The sequence below is a fragment of the Notamacropus eugenii genome, chromosome 5, assembly GCF_028372415.1.
Source record: "Notamacropus eugenii isolate mMacEug1 chromosome 5, mMacEug1.pri_v2, whole genome shotgun sequence".
NCBI classification, from domain to species: Eukaryota; Metazoa; Chordata; class Mammalia; order Diprotodontia; family Macropodidae; genus Notamacropus; species Notamacropus eugenii.
In genome coordinates this window covers 356,641,438-356,661,309 of record NC_092876.1, presented here as the reverse complement: position 1 = coordinate 356,661,309, position 19,872 = coordinate 356,641,438, and the positions used below count along the sequence as shown (strand labels likewise).

Genomic DNA, 19,872 nt, shown 5'->3' with positions numbered 1-19,872 from the left:
CACCCTGGTAAACTGTCTTTGTGAGTTACAGTAGTTGAAATAATTCATTCCTTGGCAGTGAACTCTGTGGAGATGAGCCTCTCCAAATTTAGCTAGGCTGAGACTCTCAGGACTGGTATAAGGTGGGTCACTAGGGTCATGCTCCAAACCTTTCCAGCTTCGGAAAGTTTTCCAGGGTTTTTCCTCAATTGTCATAGCCTTCAAGAACTAGAAGATAATCATTACACCATGATGAGACACTGGAAGAAGACTTTAGTAAAGCACAGAAAACTTAAGTTCTAGATTTCCCAGAATAAGAATAAATCATACACTTTTAATGAAATTTTACAAAATAAATATCTGTTGTCAAACTATGCTTCCTAATTTGGGTTGACATTGTGGTTACTGTTCCTGTGCAGGTAGGGGGTGAGTTTATGCTGAGGTAAATTAGATAGAAGCCAGAAGCAATGGATAAATAGTATAATAGTATAAAAGGGAATTCATCCAATGACTACACCAGAGAGGGATAGTAGTGAGATGACTGAAGAGCATTTGTATAGGAAGGAGAGAGTATGTGTGGGATGCATTGAGATTAAATGGAATGGGAATTCAAGTGGAGGCAGCAATTAAATTAGATTTAAAAATATGTATGAAGTTCATATGCTGGGTAATTGGAATACAACACTGAAAAATCAAATAACTCTATTCTCAAAGAATTTATATTCCATTTATTTTTACTAAATTGGGCATTATCACTCCTACAGAACTTGTTTGTATCAGGAAAAGGTAGGTAAAATAAAGATAGAAGATATAATGGATCTAGAAGCCAAAATCACCACATGTGGGACAGCAAGAAAAAGATTATGAGAGAAAGGGAAAAATTAAAATACTATGTCTCCTGGGAAAAGGGAAATCAAGGAAGCCTGAACAAAGGTCATGAACAGAGCATATTGGGAGATGGGATGGAAGATGCAAAGGTGGAGGATATAGTCCATAGAAGGTATACTCTCACATACACATACATACATTTGGGGTCTGGCCGTAACAAGCTGTAAGAAATGATCTTCAATACAACTAACCATGTTTGTATTTTCCTTTCAAGCTAAACCAGAAATCTCTATGAACATGCAGGAAAGCTCCATTGATATCTTGGAAGAGGTAAGTAATCTAAAAGCCTTAGAAAACCTTAACGACTACAATAGGCCAAGATTTATGTTCATCAATCAAGAGTATTGCCATCAAAGGATTTTACAGAGGAAAAACTGCTTTCCCCTCTAGGATCTTACTTTCTCCTGGAGAGATAAAGCATCTTTGGATAAGTAAAGACAGAATAATTTGAAGAGGGAGGAAATATAAAAACTGGGGTGATCAGGAAAAGCTTTCCATGGAAGGTGCTACATCAGTCATGCTCAGAAGGATCCTAAGAAACAGAAGTAAGGAAGGAGTTCATTTCAGGCAAAGGGGCATTTTATATAAAGGCTAAGAATGAACAACACTGAGTAGCCTGATATCATTGGAATAGAAAGTACTTTAAGGAGAGTGATGCAAAATCAATCAGGAAAGGTTGACTGGATTGAGATGATGAAGGGCTTTATGTGTTAAGGGGAAATTTGTGTTTTGTCCTAAAGAAAATAGTGAACCTCTGAAGACTTTTGAGCTGGGGAATGACATGATCAGAATTGTTTTATAAAGATTTTTGGAGCAGTTGTATGGAGGAAAAATTGGAAAGCAGAGCGACTGAAACGGGAAAAACAATTAGATGGCTACTATGAAAGAAAACTGAGAAGTAATGGGGATCTGAAGTACCTGATAGCTGTATATGAGTGGGGAGACAGGGGCACATGAGTCATGTGATACAGATTCATTTGACAAGATGTAGCAACTTGTCACTAACTTGTCACTCAAATGTGGCAGTGGTCTTTCATCTATTACAGTTTTTTTCTCTGCCCTTTAACTTTTCATTGATTTCTTAAGTCCAACAGAGAGTTTTTAAATCTCTAAAGTAGTAGTCTAAAGGTAAAGTATGGACTTCTTCCCTAATTATATTTGGCTTGAAGCATTAAGCAATATCAACTTTTGCTTGTTCGCACATTTTTTAAAAATAATGTCTCTGGTATAAACAGTCTGACAGTTATACTGCATATGTTTTGTATACCTAAGTATGTATTCTAATATCCACCCAATAAAAAGGTATAATATATGCTTAGATGTATATACATAGAGATATATAGATCTAGACATATATATGTGTATATGCATATATATGTATGCATATCTAAGTATATAATCTAATATCTCCTGCCCTCCAATAAAATTTAAGCTACTTGAGATCAGAGGCTCTTTTACATAGTAACTTTTACAGAATAATTCCTCAATAAATGTTTGCTCAACTAATTGAATCATCATTTGATTTTATTACTCATGTGGTGTGTGAAGAGCTTAGATGGTAGAGTAAACCAATGGTATCAAAATAAAATAGAAATTGGGAACCACTAAACTGGACATAAGGATTCCTACAGCTGTATGTTGATGTAGAAAATCACATATTAACCTTGTTGTTGTTCAGTCACGTCTGACTCTCTGTGACTATCTTTAGGGGTTTTCTTGGCAAAGATACTGGAGTGGTTTGCCATTTCCTTCTCCCGCTCATTTTACAGATGAGGAAACTGAGTCAAGCAAGGTTAAATGATTTATTCAGTTTCACATAACTAGTAAGTGTCTGAGGCCAGATTTGCACTCAGAAAGATGAGTCTTCTTGACTCTATCCACTATCCACTACGCCACCTAGCTGCCCTCTTTTTGTTTTATCTGTTTGTGTTCCTAGAACTGTGCTATAGTAATCACATAATAAATACTTGTTGATTTCACATAAGATTTTTTTAATACAACACTTTTGCTGAGTGTCTGATTTGAACCCAGGCCCTCCTGACTCCAGGTCCAACACTCTATCCACTGTGCCACCTATCTGCTACCCCTCCCCCCTACTCAAAGTCTTTATAACTTGTATGGGACCAGAGTTTGCACTCCAGTGACATATACTTCAAGAGCCCAGTGTTACTTCCTGACTAGTGTGAGTCATCAAAATAGGGTTTTGTAGGTAGACTGTTTAAAGTCTTTCACTCGAAAAAGAAAGAAAGAGGAAAACAAAGAGAAGCAGAGTTCAGGGGTGTTTAGAAGTGGTGAATGTTCAGCCCTCACAGACCCAATACAGAGTGACCTCCTATTCCTGTTCTTCCAATGTATTCCAGATCTGATCCAAAGAGGCTGCATCTGAGGGTGAACAGATGGCATTCCCCCATGACTTAGTCAAACTTTCATTTTTTTTCCTTGTTAATCACTGTGTGGTTCATGAATGACAGACAACAAATTAAACTAAAGTCACAGGCTCTATGCTCCTGGACCACTTAGTTGGTCCTCCCCAACCTAGACACAAACTGTTTTTCAACAGGCAAAATATATCATCTCCCGATACCAATAATGCTTAGAGTCAAGCACAATGAATCCTTGATAGGGAAAGAAGTTCACATGTCTTAGTTCACTGATGGCAGCTAGGTAGTACAGGGGATATTAACATCCATCATGGAGTCAGAAAGACTTGGGTTGAAATTCATTCTCAAGCACTTACTAGCTATGTGACCCAGTCAAGTCACTTAAAATTTATCTGTGTCAGTGTTCTCAACTTTTAAAATGAGGATCATAACAGTATCTGTCTCCCAAGGAGCATTATGAGAATCAAATGAGACATTTCTAAAGTGTTTGGCACATAGTAGCTGCTGTAGAAATGCTTGCTCCCTCTTCCCTGGTCTATTGTATGGAGAAGCAGACAATTAGAAGACCTAGGTTCTGTCAGTAGTTCTGCTATTGAATTACAAACCTTAAGTGTCTTGGGCAGGTCTTCTAATTCCAGTATAATATCCTATAAAAATCTTCCTAAAAATTTGAGCTATCCAGAAGTGAAATGGGTTACCTCAGGAGGTGGTGAAGGGGAGTGGGATAGGGGGAGTTCCTCTCATCCAAAGTCTTCAGGCAATGGCTTTGTGGGACTAAGACACTTTGACTATTATAAATACACAAATTAAAAATAAATGACATAAGAAGAAAGACACTATCTGCATCCGGGGGAAGAATGATAAAGGGAAGTATGTATAGAATAATTTTATGTACATACACGCACCTATTTGAATTTAATGGTAGCCATTTCTAGGACAGGGGAGGGTGAGAAGAAAAAAAGGGAAAGAAAGAAATTTACACGATCATTTTGTTGTAAATTTGGAGGGACTAGCAAGTTGTCTTATTGTTATGAAAATGCTTGTTTTGTTCTGTGAATTAAAAAAATACATTTAAAACCAAAAGAAAGAAAAAAAGAAAAAAACAAAGTCTTCAGGCAAAGGCTGGTTGGTGATTTACAGAGTAAGTCTGTTAGTCAATTTGTAAGTGCTGGGCACTTCCTTGTCCCTGCTGCAAAAGTGACTGTTAGTAAAAGAAAATATGAAGGTGTTAGTGAATATATGGATTTAGAAGTGGAGGAAGAGGGAAGAAAAACATGAAAAGCAGAAATATTTTAATGGAGTTCATTCTTCGTACAGATTCCTGGGCAGAGATCTGACCCTCCTACCAAAAATCTCTCCTCCTATAACAGCTGGATTTTTTCACTTCACTTAGTAACATTGCCCCAAGACCCTTTATTAGAGATCTACTTGGGTTCAAGAGAGTGAAGAAAACTTCCAGGGCACTGGGTGGACCCTCTTGGGTGAACATAGACAGTAGCACAAGATGGGTGCAACACCATGTGTTGTGGTTTCATGGTGTGTTGTGGCAGAACCACCTCTAATCCAAGTACAGACAGTTTATTGACAATTGATGCCCCTCAGAAGCAGGCTAGGTTCCAAGAGGAACCAGCAACTTAGTAAAATAACACAGGCAAATTTGTGGTGTAATGATGCTAATTACAAAGCAGAAATTATGAATATTAAAAGGCAGGAGGGATTTGTTAAGGGATTAGGTAATGGGGGAGGGTCCCTTCTATAGCTCATTGGTCAGACACCCTGGTTGTGACGCTTCTGATTGGTTAGATATTGTGGTCCTGTCCAGTCAAGATGGATAATTCAGTACTGTGGTCCTGTCTTGCCTTAAAATGGATGATGTGATGGTGGTTGAGTGCAAGGACACATCTGTTCAAATATGTGAATTGGGTCTGGGGGCAGTGGCTAGCGAGGGACAGTGAGCACGCTGTTCAGTAAGTCTTGTGATTGCATTTGGGGGCTTGTGATGTGGTTAAAGCCAGATTGTGTGGCTAGATTAGGACATGCCTGTTGTTCAGTGAGGCCCATAAGGAAGTTAGAATACTGGAGCAGGGGGGCACCTTTATTAGGTGCCTATGAGCTGGTTGTGAACTTGCTTCATTAGGGAAAGGATTTCCAAATTTATGAGATCGCAGACCCATTTGGGAAGAATATTTAAGAGGCAAACACATTTATGAGAAAACTGGGCATTCTTACCTTAGTGTGCATTCATGTGCTCAGATTACCTTCAGGCTAACTTTCCTACTAACACCTAGCTAAGATCTAATGCTCTGATTATTCGCCCTTCCCTGCCCCCAGCTAACCCTTCTCCTACCCCCAAGCACAGCAACTACAGTGAGGGGTTTAAGGATATATCAAGATGGGATGAGGTGCACAAGAAGGAAGAGAAATTCAGACAGGGAAGTGGTAGGGGTTCTGTTTGGTTTGCCATGCTAAAACGAACCATTTATTTTGGCATAATACTATCAAATCCTGAAATAAATCAAACTCATCACTGGAAGAATAAGGCATCTTTAATCAAGATAACAGGGTAGCAAACCTGCCACCCTGGGGGATATCCCACCAGGACAGCTGCAGGGAAAGTTCTTAAACATTTAGAAGAAAAGGTGGAAGGGGCATGGAGGGTACGGGGGAAGGGGATGGTCACATTAGGTAGCAAGGCCTGATCATGAGATACCTGCTGCCCTTGGGAATCTGAGCAAGAAAGACAACTTCATTCTGGTTGTTTTGCCCTTCACACCATGAATCCCAGGGAAAGGGGGTTAGGACATCAGAAGCTTCTTTGAAAGATGGTCTGGCTCAAACGAACTTTGTTTACAAGGAAAGGTGCTGGGGTGGGGACTTAGGGGCCCAATTCAACCTAATCTAGAGTAGTAGAAATGCAAGAACATTACTGGAATTCTGATATTATGTGGATCATTAAGCAGGAGTGGCAGGTGATATTGCAATTGATATTAACAATTTTTCTGTCAATACCTAGGGATGACCCTGGACCAGGGGAAAAATTGGCAAAATTTCCTTTTTTTTTCTTTATATGGGATCTTCAAACTAATACTGTTAGTATATTTTAGCCACTTTTACTTGCAGCAGATAAAATAAAGAACTGGAATTGTAGTCAAGAAAATCATGAGTTTCAATCCAATCTCAGACATTTGCTATCTCTCTGAGACGTTCCTCATCTGAAAGGGTGAGACAAATAGCCCCTACTTTATAGTATTGTCTTGTGGATCAAATGAGATAATGCATGTCCAGGACTTGCAAAACTACTATTTTTGGCTATACAAATATTATTTCTTATTTCAATGATATGACTATGCTGATTGATTGAATATGGATTAAATATGCTTTTATGAGAGACAGTACATTATAATGGAAAGAGGAGCCAAAACAAGTGCCCAGTCTTAACTTTAATACTTGACTGGGTGATAGGTCTTCAGGTCATCATTGACCTCTTACCTCAACTTCTTCCTCTGTAAAATGGGTTGAATAGATTACTGGAATTTTCTCTGGATTGTTGTGAGAAAAAGAGTATGACTAATTACAAAATAACCAACTTAAAAGCAAACATTTGAACACCCAAATGATCTATAAGTTGGGGATTGTCTCTATAGGGTGTCCCAAAAGTCAACTAGGTGTCACAGTGGATAGAATGCTGGCCCGAGAATCAGGAAGACTCATCTTCCTGAGTTCAAATCTGGCCTTGGGAGCTTACTAGCTGTGTGACCCTGGGCAAGCCACTTAACCCCTTTCACCTCAGTCTCCTCATCTGTAAAATGAGCTGGAAAAGGAAATGGCAAATCTCTCTAGTATCTTTGCCAAGAAAACGCCAAATGGAGTCACAGAGCTGGACATGACTGAAGCAAATGAACGATAGGAACAGCGTGGACTTATGGTACATCCAATATTTATTAGACAGGATGTTAGGAAGAAGTCTATTAGCTGTAGAAGTGCCAGGTGTCTGAGCGTTGTTACCGGAAAAGAACAAGAAGTCCCAAACCCCCACATAATCAGAACATATCAATGATTATCTCTCTGTTCCCTCTCTGCCGCAGAAAAAATTTAGCTGTTTGGTGAGGAATGTATTCCCCACAGCAAACCTCTCGTGGTATATAGATGGAGAGCTTCTTCTAAACGGAAAAGGTAAGAAAACGACTCAATGAAAATGTTTGCAGAAGACAGATGGGCTAGAGTAAGAGCCAATGTCATTGGCTAACTTGCTCTTGGCATTTCAAGGATCATTCTGATTCCAAGAAAAACATATTATTGCCTGCCAGATGCTTTTTGGTACCTCAGCTTACTCCTTACAAGGAGGAAGAAAACATTTCCTAAAACCAAAGAAAGATGGTTGAATTAATTAAACTCCAGGCAAATATGCTAATCTATTTTTTATTTGTTTGTTTGTTTAACTCTAAATAAAGAGAAACCTCATTCACAGACATACAGAATTTCCTCAGGGTGATGATATTCAATTAAATAAGTGTTCATTGAATAATTACATTATTTATATTTCAATTAATTATTGATGGCTTTAAACAAAACAACAAAAAAAGAGAACCCCATTTTCTCCTATCAAAGAGTTAGGAAGTCTGGGGAGGTGTAAGGGACTCCATGCTCCAAAGAGAAGGGTATGATTTGGAGCTACTGCTGGGACAAGGAACATTTCAACCAAAAGGATTAAAAGGAGGGGCAGTTAGGTGGCCCAATGAATAGAACACCAGCCCTCAAGTCTGGAGGACCTAAGCTCAAATCCAGCCTCAGACACTTGCTGGTTGTGGGCAAGTTACTTAGCCTGGGTTGCCTCTCCCCAGACCCCCCAAAAAGGATTAAAAGGTACTAAAAAGGTACGTTGAACTCATATTCAGCTGATGAGCAAGGAAGGCTTGTTTTCCATGGGTGGCCCAACATAATAGGCTATTATAGGAAGTATCTTGTTTCAGCTACTTCAAAGCATAATTCTTCTACCTGTGATAGTAATATCCCCTTCTACTAATACATTTTTGTCACAATGTCTAAAGTACCTTATTGGCAACCATCTCCATCCCTGCCATTTAAATATTTTATGTGTGTATGTATATATGTCCTCACATATATACATATAGGTATGTTGTATTTGTGTGCATACACATATACATACATATGCATATATAAATTACATTTTGTTTAGTTTTACAAAATAAACAAGGCCAGGCAGTATGCATAATGGGTAGAGTGTTCTACCTGTTAATCAGGAAGACCTGGATTCAAATTCTCTTCCAGACACTTATTAACTATGTGACCCTGGGTTAAATCACTTAATTTTTCTAGGACTCAGTTTCTTCATCTATAGGAATGAGAGATTGAATTTGGCGACCTCTAGGATCCCATGCAGCTCTTTATCTGTGATCTTATAAGTTACTGTGAATGGCTCTCAAAGCATTTCCCTACCATTACTAGCTGTATAATTACTCAACATTAAAAAAATCAGCTATAGCAGTGTTTCCCTAGATTCTGCAATGAAAAGAAATGCTTTCATGGCCTATAATGGTTCTCTTCAAATCAGGAGTTCTTAAGGTATGTGGTGTGTGTGTGTGTGTGTGTGTGTGTGTGTGTGTGTGTGTGTGTAAGAGACAAAGAGATGGAGACAGAGACATAGAAAGACAAAGAGAGAGAGACAGAGAGAGAGAGAGACCTCTTTGGCAATCTAGTGAAGCCTATACACCACATTTCAGAATAGTGTTTTTAAAAGCATAAATTAAAATACATAAAGCTACAAAGAAAACTCATATATTAAAATATAGTTACCAAAATATGTTTGTTTTTTTTTAATTTCCAGCCCCCATGAAATCTCCTTAGGGGTTCTATGTTCCTCAGCTTAAGAACCCATGCTTTAAGCAAATCCTATGAATAAAAATGTTCCATTGTCTATATTTTACCTTCAGCCATTATTCATTTTTAGGGTCTATAATTGTGACTAAATGGCTATAGGCATGCACCTCCTCTATTCCCTGCCTCCCCTAAATCCAGGCAAAATGTGACAAAACTGCAGGAAGCAAAGGTCTACTAGTTTTTCATGGCCAAACTAGCTTTAGGTACTCTCTGTCTAAAGAAGTGTTTTTCCTGGTGTCAGAAAGTGTTGGCCTATGGTGAGAGGACACTCTCCCACTCCCCTATTGGCAGTGGATAGTTTATGGTTTGACCACCTCTGGTATTTCTCCTGTCCCCATACTTGAGATAGTTTTAATTTTTATTTTTTTTTTATTTATTTTTTTTTTATTTTTTTTTTTATTATTAAATTTATTTATTTAACTTTTAACATTCATTTTCACAAAATTTTGGGTTACAAATTTTCTCCCCTTTTATCCCCTCCCCCCCCAAACACCAAGCATTCTAATTGCCCCTATGACCAATCTGCTCTCTCTTCTATCATCCCTCTCTGCCCTTGTCTCCATCTTCTCTTTTGTCCTGTAGGGGCAGATAGCTTTCTATACCCCTTTACCTGTTTTTCTTATTTCCTAGTGGCAAGAACATTACTTGACAGTTGATCCTAACACTTTGAGTTCCAACTTCTCTTCCTCCCTCCCTCCCCACCCCTTCCCTTTGGAAGGCAAGCAATTCAATATAGGCCATATCTGTGCAGTTTTGCAAATGACTTCCATAATAGTTGTGTTGTATAGGACTAACTATATTTCCCTCCATCCTATCCTGTCCCCCATTACTTCTATTCTCTTTTGATCCTATCCCTCCCCATGAGTGTCGACCTCGAATTGCACTCTCCTCCTCATGCCCTGCCTTCTATCATCCCCCCCACCCTGCTTGTCCCCTTATCCCCCACTTTCCTGTATTGTGAGATAGGTTTTCCTACCAAAATGAGTGTGCACTTTATTCTTTTCTTTAGTGGAATGTGATGAGAGTAGACTTCATGTTTTTCTCTCACCTCCCCTCTTTATCCCTCCACTAATGAGTCTTTTGATTGCCTCTTTTATGAGAGATAATTTGCCCCATTCAATTTCTCCCTTTCTCTTCCCAATATATTTCTCTCTCACTGCTTGATTTCATTTTGTTTTAAAGATATGATCCCAACCTATTCAATTCACTCTGTGCACTCTGTCTCTATGTATGTGAGCGTGTGTGCATGTGTAATCCCACCCAGTACCCAGATACTGAAATGTTTCAAGAGTTACAAATATTGTCTTTCCATGTAGGAATGTAAACAGTTCAGCTTTAGTAAGTCCCTTATGACTTCACTTTGCTGTTCACCTTTTCATGGTTCTCTTCATTCTTGTGTTTGAAAGTCAAATTTTCTTTTCAGCTCTGGTCTTTTCATCAAGAATACTTGAAAATCCTCTATTTCATTGAAAGACCATTTTTTCCCCTGAAGTATTATACTCAGTTTTGCTGGGTAGGTGATTCTTGGTTTTAGTCCTAGTTCCTTTGACTTCTGGAATATACTGTTCCATGCCCTTCGATCCCTTAATGTAGAGGCTGCTAGATCTTGTGTTATCCTGATTGTATTTCCACAATACTTGAATTGTTTCTTTCTAGCTGCCTGCAGTATTTTCTCCTTGACCTGGGAACTCTGGAATTTGGCCACAATGTTCCTAGGAGTTTCTCTTTTTGGATCTCTTTCAGGCGGTGTTCTGTGGATTCCTTGAATATTTATTTTGCCCTCTGGTTCTAGAATCTCAGGGCAGTTTTCCTTGATAATTTCATGAAGGATGATGTCTAGGCTCTTCTTTTGATCATGGCTTTCAGGTAGGCCCATAATTTTTAAATTGTCTCTCCTGGATCTATTTTCCAGGTCTGTTGTTTTTCCAATGAGATATTTCACATTATCTTCCATTTTTCCATTCTTCTCTCTTTGTTCTGTGATTTCTTGGTTTTGCATAAAGTCATTAGCCTCCATCTGTGCCATTCTAATTTTGAAAGAACTATTTTCTTCAGTGAGCTTTTGAATCTCCTTTTCCATTTGGCTAATTCTGCTTTTGAAAGCATTCTTCTCCTCATTGGCTTTTTGAACCTCTTTTGCCAATTGAGTTAGGCTAGTTTTTAAGGTGTTAATTTCTTCAACATTTTTTTGGGTCTCCCTTAGCAGGGAGCTGATCTGCTGTTCATGCTTTGACTTCATGTCTCTCATTTCTCTTCCCAGCTTTTCCTCCACCTCTCTAACTTGATTTTCAAAATTCTTTTTGAGCTCTTCCATGGCCTGAGCCCATTGGGTGGGCTGGGACACAGAAGCCTTGATTTCTGTGTCTTTGCCTGATGGTAAGCATTGTTCTTCCTCATCAGAAAGGAAGGGAGGAAATGCCTGTTCGCCAAGAAAGTAACCTTCTATAGTCTTATTTCTTTTCCCTTTTCTGGGCATTTTCCCAGCCAGTGACTTGACCTCTGAATATTTTCCTCACACCCACCTCACCTCCTGATCCTCCCAGCCCGTGTTTGTGGTCTGAGATTCAAATGCTGCTTCCAGCCTCAGGGCTTTTGGCGGGGGCAGGGCTGCTATTCAGTATGAGATTATGATCTGGAGCTGAGATCGGGGCAGGGCCACCTCTCAGGCTCAGTTCCCTCAGGGGGTTTATGCGCAGACCTTCCGCAATGGATTCAAGCTCCCACCCGCTTGGGGAGCCCCTGTCTGCAGCCGCCTCTCAGCTTCTACCTCCCGGGGGGGGCCTGAATTATGGGCACCCCACTCCCCTCTCGACCCGCCAAAGAGACTCTCTCACCCACCCCTGTCACCTGTGGGTGGAGGGACTTGTGCGGCCGCTGGAGATCCCGTCCCTGAAGCCTGCTCGGATCTGTTTCTCTCGGTGCCGCAGCCGTGGCCGCAGCAGGTCTGGGCTGGGCTTTGTGTCTGCAGCGCGACGGACCTTTTGCGAGAGGTTTGCAGATCCCTCTGTGGGTGGAGGGACCCGCGTGGCCACTGGAGATCCTGTCTGTGAAGCCTGCTCGGATCTTTTCCTCTCGGTGCCGCGGCCGCGGCAGGGCTGCACTCAGCTCCCAGTCCCGGCGCCCAGTCCGCAGCGCGAAGGACCCCCCCGCGAGAGGTTTGCAGGTCTCTCTGGAACAGAAATCTCCCTCGCTCCAATGTTCCGTGGCCTCTGGGTGCGGAATTCGCCGTGAGTTACTTCCCTGTAGCCATTCTATGGGTTGTGGGTTCAGAGCTATGTGTATATGCGTCTTTCTACTCCGCCATCTTGGCTCCGCCCCGATAGTTTTAATTTTATAGCACATATATTAAATGATACTGGCTAACTAATTTCCTTGTTCTTTTCTAGGAGTATACATAACCCCTGGAAAGAGGAAAAGTGATGAAGGCTTTTATGAATTAACATCTAAGTTGAGGGTTCTGAAGCCTAACCAGACAATTCAACCTAATAATTTGACAATTTGGTGCATGACTCTGTTTCCTGTCCCCAGCAATGAAGTGTGGAATATCTCATCCAGAAAAATAGCTTTTTCCTTTGGTGAGTTACCTATTTAACAAAACCAATAAATATTTTTCCCCATCCAAAACATGTCTCTTTGGGCCTGTCAGGTTATGCAAGATGCTTAGAATAGGTCATCATGAATAATTCATCTTTTTTAAATTTCAATTTGACTCTGATTCAACACAAAAATTTACTGGCAAGTATAATTCTGTGAAGAAAAATCCCTCCAAATTGGAGGGTTTCCATGCAGAGAGGGCTACAGTACTTGCAGCTGAACCCCATGGAATAATCCATGAGGTTTCCATTACTCTCTAATTGGCCTGTGGGTGATCTGTCTCTGCTCTCTCTGCCCATGTTTGTCTGTTTATCTCTCTTTCCTACTCTCCTCAACACATCTTCAACATTATTACCTGACTTTGGGGAAGCTCTGATCCTACCAGATCTCCTGGACCAGATGTCATCGAGGGTCCCTTCTTACTCTAAATCTATGATACTATGAGTTACAGAGCATGGAAATCTCATCTTAGTGTGTGTCCATATGCGTGTCCACGTGGATTATCTACATGCAGTTTGTGAATGGCATGAATAGACATGATCTGAGATCTGGTCTGGAAGGCTTCATGCTCTTTTCTCCATCTCTAAGAGAAATTTTGGGCTAGAATTAGGTCTCTCTTTCCCCTTCAAACATCTCTATTCTAGTATGAATTTGAGTTCAGATGGACAACTACTTCCTTGGTTGCTCTAAAGGGAGAAGAAACCCTTAGTTTACATTTGCCATTTTAGTTCCTTACCACTACAAACTAATTATGTAAAAGATATGTTGGGTACACATGTAGCAGATGTAGAGGAAGCCTATTTATCCAAACAAAACAGCAAACAAAAATTTGAGAAGTTCTACCCATTAAAACATACCAGGAAATATATGTAACCCCATTTCTGAAGCCCAGTGATTTGAGATCCTCTCCTTACTGGTGTTACATATATAAGAATGAAGAAACTCTTCGGATGAGACTTAGATAATATCTCAGCTCAAAGAGATAGTGCTCAGTCTCACTCAAAGTGGCCCATTCTAGCTAGGGAGGCAAACTGGAAATCTGGAATAGTTGAAGGGCCAGTTTCCCCACATGAATCCTATGTCTCTTTCCACACGTCTTTCCCAAAGAGCATTTGGATCCAATTTCTCACTAAAATATTCTGGAACCCACTCAGCAAGACTCTTACGGTGGTGATCCTATTGCCCATGGAGAAATACTGAGAGGGGCTGAAGAGCCTCTTTGAAAAGAGTTTACAGACTGCCAGCCATTTTTATCACATCAAACTTTTCCTTCTAAAAAATACCAACCACATGGTCTCGGAATTTTCTCTGTTGCAAAGTCTTATCTTCTTTCTTTCTTTTTAAATCGTTCAACAAACATTTATTACACACTTCCTGTGTGCAAAACAGTGTGGTAAGCACTACAGGAGATACAAAGACATTTGAGACATAGTCCCTAGCCTCAAGAAATTTATATTCTAGTTGAGAAGACAAATGTAAACAGAGGAAAAATCAAACAAGACAAGATATAAATAATGACAGCCAATAAATGATCATAAAATGTTACCTTTAAGCATATTCTTCAGCTTTTGTAGCAGCACAGAAAACATCCAAGACTGGAGCTTATTCTGAAGGAGCTTACATTCTAATGGAGGAAGACAACACATAAAAGGGAACTAGAAAGAAGTGGTGGGGTAAAGGGAAGAGAATACAACACAGGGTGGAGGTTAGAAGATAGAGAAGTAAATACATATATATTTGCTGTTATTATTGTAGCTTATGTGAATACTCCAACAGATCCATCTAACATCACGGCATCAACTTCCTCCACTTTTCCATCTCCCATGAGCAGCGCAGACACAACAGGTAAGAAGGCTTTCACACCATTTTTCTTTAAGAGAAAGCACTACTATTTATTATTTAGCCATATATAAACAAATATTGGGCAGCTAGGTGGTACAGTGGATAGAGAGCCAGGCTTGGAGTCAGGAAGATGAATCTTCCTAACTTCAAATCTGACTTCAGACCCCTCACTAGTTGTGTGACCCTGGGCAAGTCACTTAACCCTGTTTGCCTCAGTTTTCTCATCTGTAAAATGAGTTGGAGAAGGAAGTGGCAAACCACTCCAGTATCTTTGCCCAGAAAACCCCAAATGAGGTCACAAAGAGTCAGATACAACTGAACAACAACAACGAACAACAATATATTGCTATGTATATTATATACAAGTATATTTTATACATGTATTACATATACTATACATTCATGTATGTTAATTAATACTGTGCCAGTACCATCAAATGTGAGAATATATGTAAATCATTTCTGATTTCTAGTAGTATGGGGAGATAGATTTTCATCGGTTCTTTTATACTCATTTTGCTTGGTAAGACCGAGCATCAGTGTTTATACTACAGCTAGTAAGAACTTGAAAGTCTAATGAGTGGCCAACAGCAAAAAAACAAAACAAAACAAAATAAAAACATAAACAATAACACCAAAGTATAAATACTCAAAGGAAGATGGGAGAGATATCAGTAAACATTAAAGCACATTTCTATAAACATATATACATTCTCAGTTTAAAATATACAGACCAACAAACCTCAAAAGGAAAGTCTTCTGCATCCTAGCAGTGACAATAAGAACATTTTAACACTACAAGGGTCAAAAATGTCCTACCTTCCTTCCTCCCTCTTTTTTCTTTTCTTTTCTTTTCTTTTCCTTCCTTCCTTTCTTCCTTCCTTTCATTCTTCCTTCCTTCCTTCCTTCCTTCTTTTCTTTCTTTCTTTCTTTCTTTTTCTTTCTTTCTTTCTTTTTCTTTCTTTCTTTCTTTCTTTCTTTCTTTCTTTCTTTCTTTCTTTCTTTCTTTCTTTCTTTCTTTCTTTCTTTCTTTCTTTCTTTCTTCATTTCTTAGAAGTATAGGAGATAGAGCATTGGATCTGTAGTCAAGAAGACCTGAATTCAAAATTTGCCTCAGACTCTTACTAGGGTAAATCTCTTAGCTTTTGTCAGCCTCAGTTTCCTTTAATTAATACTTAATAATAGCACATACCTTGCAGGGTTTATTGTGAGAGTCAAAATGAAATAATATACATGAAGTACTTTGTAAGCCTTAAAATAAAAATAAATGCTAGCTACGATTATTCATCAATCAGTCAACATTTTATTGAAAGCCTACTACGTGCCAGGCATGATGATGATGATGACAATGATGATGACGGTGTGAGCACTTCCTCTGCTAATGTTCTTCACAACACTGCTGTACCTTAGTTAATGGTCTTCTAGCGTTGCTATGACCAAAAAAATCACCATATGGCCAACTGGTCACTGAACTTTTCCAGTCTTAGCTAGTTGTATCCTTGGGAAGTAGGCATTAGCTTATCATCAGTTGTATATGAGAAACCATTTCAGAGGAGTAGAAAATATAAGCTTATACTCCTTCGGGATAAACCCTGAGTCACCTCCATGATACCAATGAGGCAATGGAATAGAACATTACTAGAGGAGTAACAGTAATGACCAGCATTCATATAGTATGTCAGGGACTATAAAATACTTTTTTAAAAACTGGTGCGATCATTGTGATTCTCATATTGTTTGATGTGATAGTTATAATAATAGAGCTCTGTTAGGAAAGCATTTAGGCTAAGTGGTCCCAAAGTGCATAAAGCAGATAGGCAGAAACAGTCAAGTGTTACTTTTCCACTGTTCTGACCTATGTTAACTTTCTGTCAAGCAGCTAATGTTAGCAGCTTCTAATTATACAAACTCTTGACTAACTACAATGGTCTCTGAGTCATTTCGCTCCTGTTGCCTCACACAGTCAATTCAAATATTTTCCCAATTTCTGATCCCAAGAAAGAAACTCCCCTTACTCAAACTCACATAATCCTGGTATCAGTAAGTGACCCTCAAAACTTCTGTACCACATCTAGATCTAATTAGGAATGCCCCTTCCCACATCTGGCACTGATTACCTAATTTTCCACCAAGTCAACTTTTAGGGGACTGTGTATAACTACCTAGCTTAAACCTCAACTTTAAGCATGTTGTCTCCCAATACAACCCCCTCCCCTTCTCAGTGGTTGAGCTTCCTGTATTTCTGGGGTCCAACCTCTGTATAGAGGTTGTAGGATGTGTGCATACATGTGCATGGGGGGGGGGGGATGGACTGAGGGAATAGGTGTGTGGGGGCAGATGTATTTTTCTTTGGTGTGCTTGTTGCTCTATATAATAATAAAGTTCTTGTTGGTACTAACTTCAGAATACTAATTTCTTGTAAATTCCCCAACTCAGATCTTTGTTTTAAATTGAACCATGAGGCCAATTGGGTTTCCTGATAAAACCTGATGGGAGTGCAGCAGCCCCTCAGTGGCCCAATCCTACACCTGATCAGTACCCAAACTTTTACCTGCTCCATCTCCAACCTGGACCAGTTCATCCTGCTGTCACCTCATGTACCCAGTAGCTTACCACATTGGTTCCAGACTTAATGTGGACACCTGTCCAACTTAGCCTACTGTAGTTCAGAACTGCCAAGTTCAAGTCATCCACCAGCCTCAGCCTCCCCAGGAGCAGGGATTACAGGAATATGTCACCAGTTAAGCATTCTTCATACATTATTTCATTTGAAACATAGGATGACCTATGAATAGGTAAAAATAATTCACATTTATATAAAGCTTTAAGGTTCACAAAACACTTTACTCACAACATCCATGTAAAGTAGATAGTTATCCCCATTTGACAGATCCCCAAGTCGCAGAGCTAGTAATTGGCAGAGGAATGATTCAAACCCAAGTCTTCTAATGTAAAATCCAATGCTTTCTTCTACTTTTGTCCAGAAATACTCTTTCTATACAATAGAAGAGATAGAAATGCTCTGTTTGCTGTTTTCATTGCAGATTACGTGAATACTCCAACAGACCCATCCAATATCACTGGACCTACTGCTCCCATCATTACCCCTTCTCTCAGGAGCACAAGGGCAGGTAAGAAAGTTTCTACAACACTGTTTTTATTTAGGAGGAAGAATTAGAGACAGCTAAGTGTATATAGAGGCTTGTCATAGGAAAGAAGGACCTTAGAACTATCTAGTCCAGGAGTGGGGATCCTGCAGCCTTAAGGCCACATGTAACCTTCTAGGTCCTCAACTGCTGCCATTTGGATTCATTTAAAGGGCTGCACTTGAGAACCTAGAGGGCCACTCGTGGCCCCGGGGCCGCAGATTCCTCACTCCTGAATTCTAGTCCTAAAGATATTAGGAAATATCCTGATATATTTATTAAATAAAGGAAAGAGTGCCATGCTTGGAGTCAAATGGCCTGACCTATTATTCACTATCCTCATGAGTTTGGGCTAGTCATGAACTTTCTAGCATCAGTTTTATTGACCAGCCAATTGAATCCAATTGATCCAATCCAATTGAATCCAACAGGGCAGCTAGGTGGTCCAGTGGATAGAATACTGGACCTGAAGTCAAGAAAACCTGAGTTCAAATCCAGCCTCAGATACTTATTAGCTGTGTGACCCTCGGCAAGTCACTTAACCCCATTCCATTTTGGATGTATTGAACTTGAGATGCCTACAGGACATCTAGCTGCAAGTATATAATTTGCAGATGGTGATGTGGGAATGGAACTCAGAAGAGAGATTAAGACTGGATATATAACACTAGGAATCATTTGCATAAACATAATCATTGAAACCATGGAAACTGATGACACTACTAAGAGAAAGGATACAAAAAGAGAAGAAAACACATGCACACATACACACACAACCTTAGGGGACACTGATGATTAAGGGCTAGGCATGAACAATACCTAGCCAAACAGATTGAGAAGGCACAGTCAGGAGGAGGACAAGGAGAAAGCAGTATGATGAAAACTATGGGAAAGACAGTGCAAGGAAAAGCAATTATTAACATTTTTAAATGGTACAGAAAGGTCAAGAAGGTGAGAATTGAGAAAAAGGTCTTTGGATTTCGCCATCAATATATCATTGGGAACCTTAGAAAAAAACAGCTTCAGTTGAGTGGTGAGGTCTGATGCTAGATTGCCAGGGGTGGAGAAGTAAGGGGGAGGAGAGGAAGTGGAAACTGAGAGTGTAGACCTCTTTTCTTCTGAGAATTCGGGTGAAACAAAGAGGAGAGATATAGGACTAGGACTTGAGGGATGGTAGCATCAAGTAAATGTTTTTAGAAGGTAGAGGACCTGGGCATATTTGTAGACAGCATGAAGGAAGACCAGGGAGAGGAAGATATTGGGGATCAGTGACAGAGGATTAGATAGATAAGTGAACTAAAGGTGTAAGTTCCTGGAGAAGTCAAGAAGGAAGAGGATCATGGCTACAACTAGAAGGGGTAACCCTGGTAGGGAGGAAAGCAACTTCTTATTTAGAGATTGGAGCAAAGGAGGACATGAAAGGGGGCAAGGTTGAGAGGCTTTGAGGTGTGGAAGAGGAGTATAGGGAAGTTCATTCCAGCCTTTTGTTGATAAAGTAGGAGGCAAGCTACTCTTCAGAGAGAGAAGAGGGAAAGAAGAGGGCAGTGCAGGAGGATTGAGGAGGGAAAAGATCTACAGCAGTTACTGTGGGGGGTGAGATAGTCAATTAGGGAAAAATAAAAGAATTGCCATGTTGTAATGAAGACCAGTAGAGATTAGGTAACATAAACACCTGGATTCAGTTGTCATACTTGTGTAACTGTTCAGTAGTATTCAGTAGCCTGGGGACTCTAAGTGGCCCAGTGGGTAGAGAACTGGGTCTGGAGTCAGGAAGACTCATCTTCCTGAGTTCAAATCTGGTCTCAAACATTAATTAACCTGTGTAACCCTGGGCAAATCACTTAACATTGTTTGCCTCAGTTTCCTCATCTGTGAACTGAAGAATGAAATGGCCAAATACTCCCATATCTTTGCAAAGAAAACCCTAGATGGTATCATGAAGAGTAGTACACAATTGAAATGACTGAAAAACAACAACATTCAGCAGGCTGGGGTCAAAACAAAGAAGGTAGTCGGTAATCCAGGGCCATTCATCTTTACAAAAGATGAATAGGAATAGGAGGAGAGTAAATGACTCAAATACAGAAGGTAGTGTGAAGTTGAAATACATAACTAGAGCTGGGGGTTGGGGGGGTGGCGAGGTA

General features: G+C 39.9%; 1 protein-coding gene across 1 annotated transcript in view; it reads left to right on the top strand.

The window, feature by feature from the left end:
• The window catches only part of CD96 (CD96 molecule), a 118,193-nt gene that overhangs the window by 40,003 nt on the left and 58,318 nt on the right, over nt 1–19,872 (top strand). The window contains exons 5-9 of the mRNA XM_072614042.1: nt 1,082–1,137; nt 7,334–7,421; nt 12,533–12,721; nt 14,496–14,585; nt 17,627–17,713. Coding sequence (XP_072470143.1) covers nt 1,082–1,137; nt 7,334–7,421; nt 12,533–12,721; nt 14,496–14,585; nt 17,627–17,713 — 510 coding nt within the window. The remainder of the gene's footprint in view (nt 1–1,081; nt 1,138–7,333; nt 7,422–12,532; nt 12,722–14,495; nt 14,586–17,626; nt 17,714–19,872) is intronic.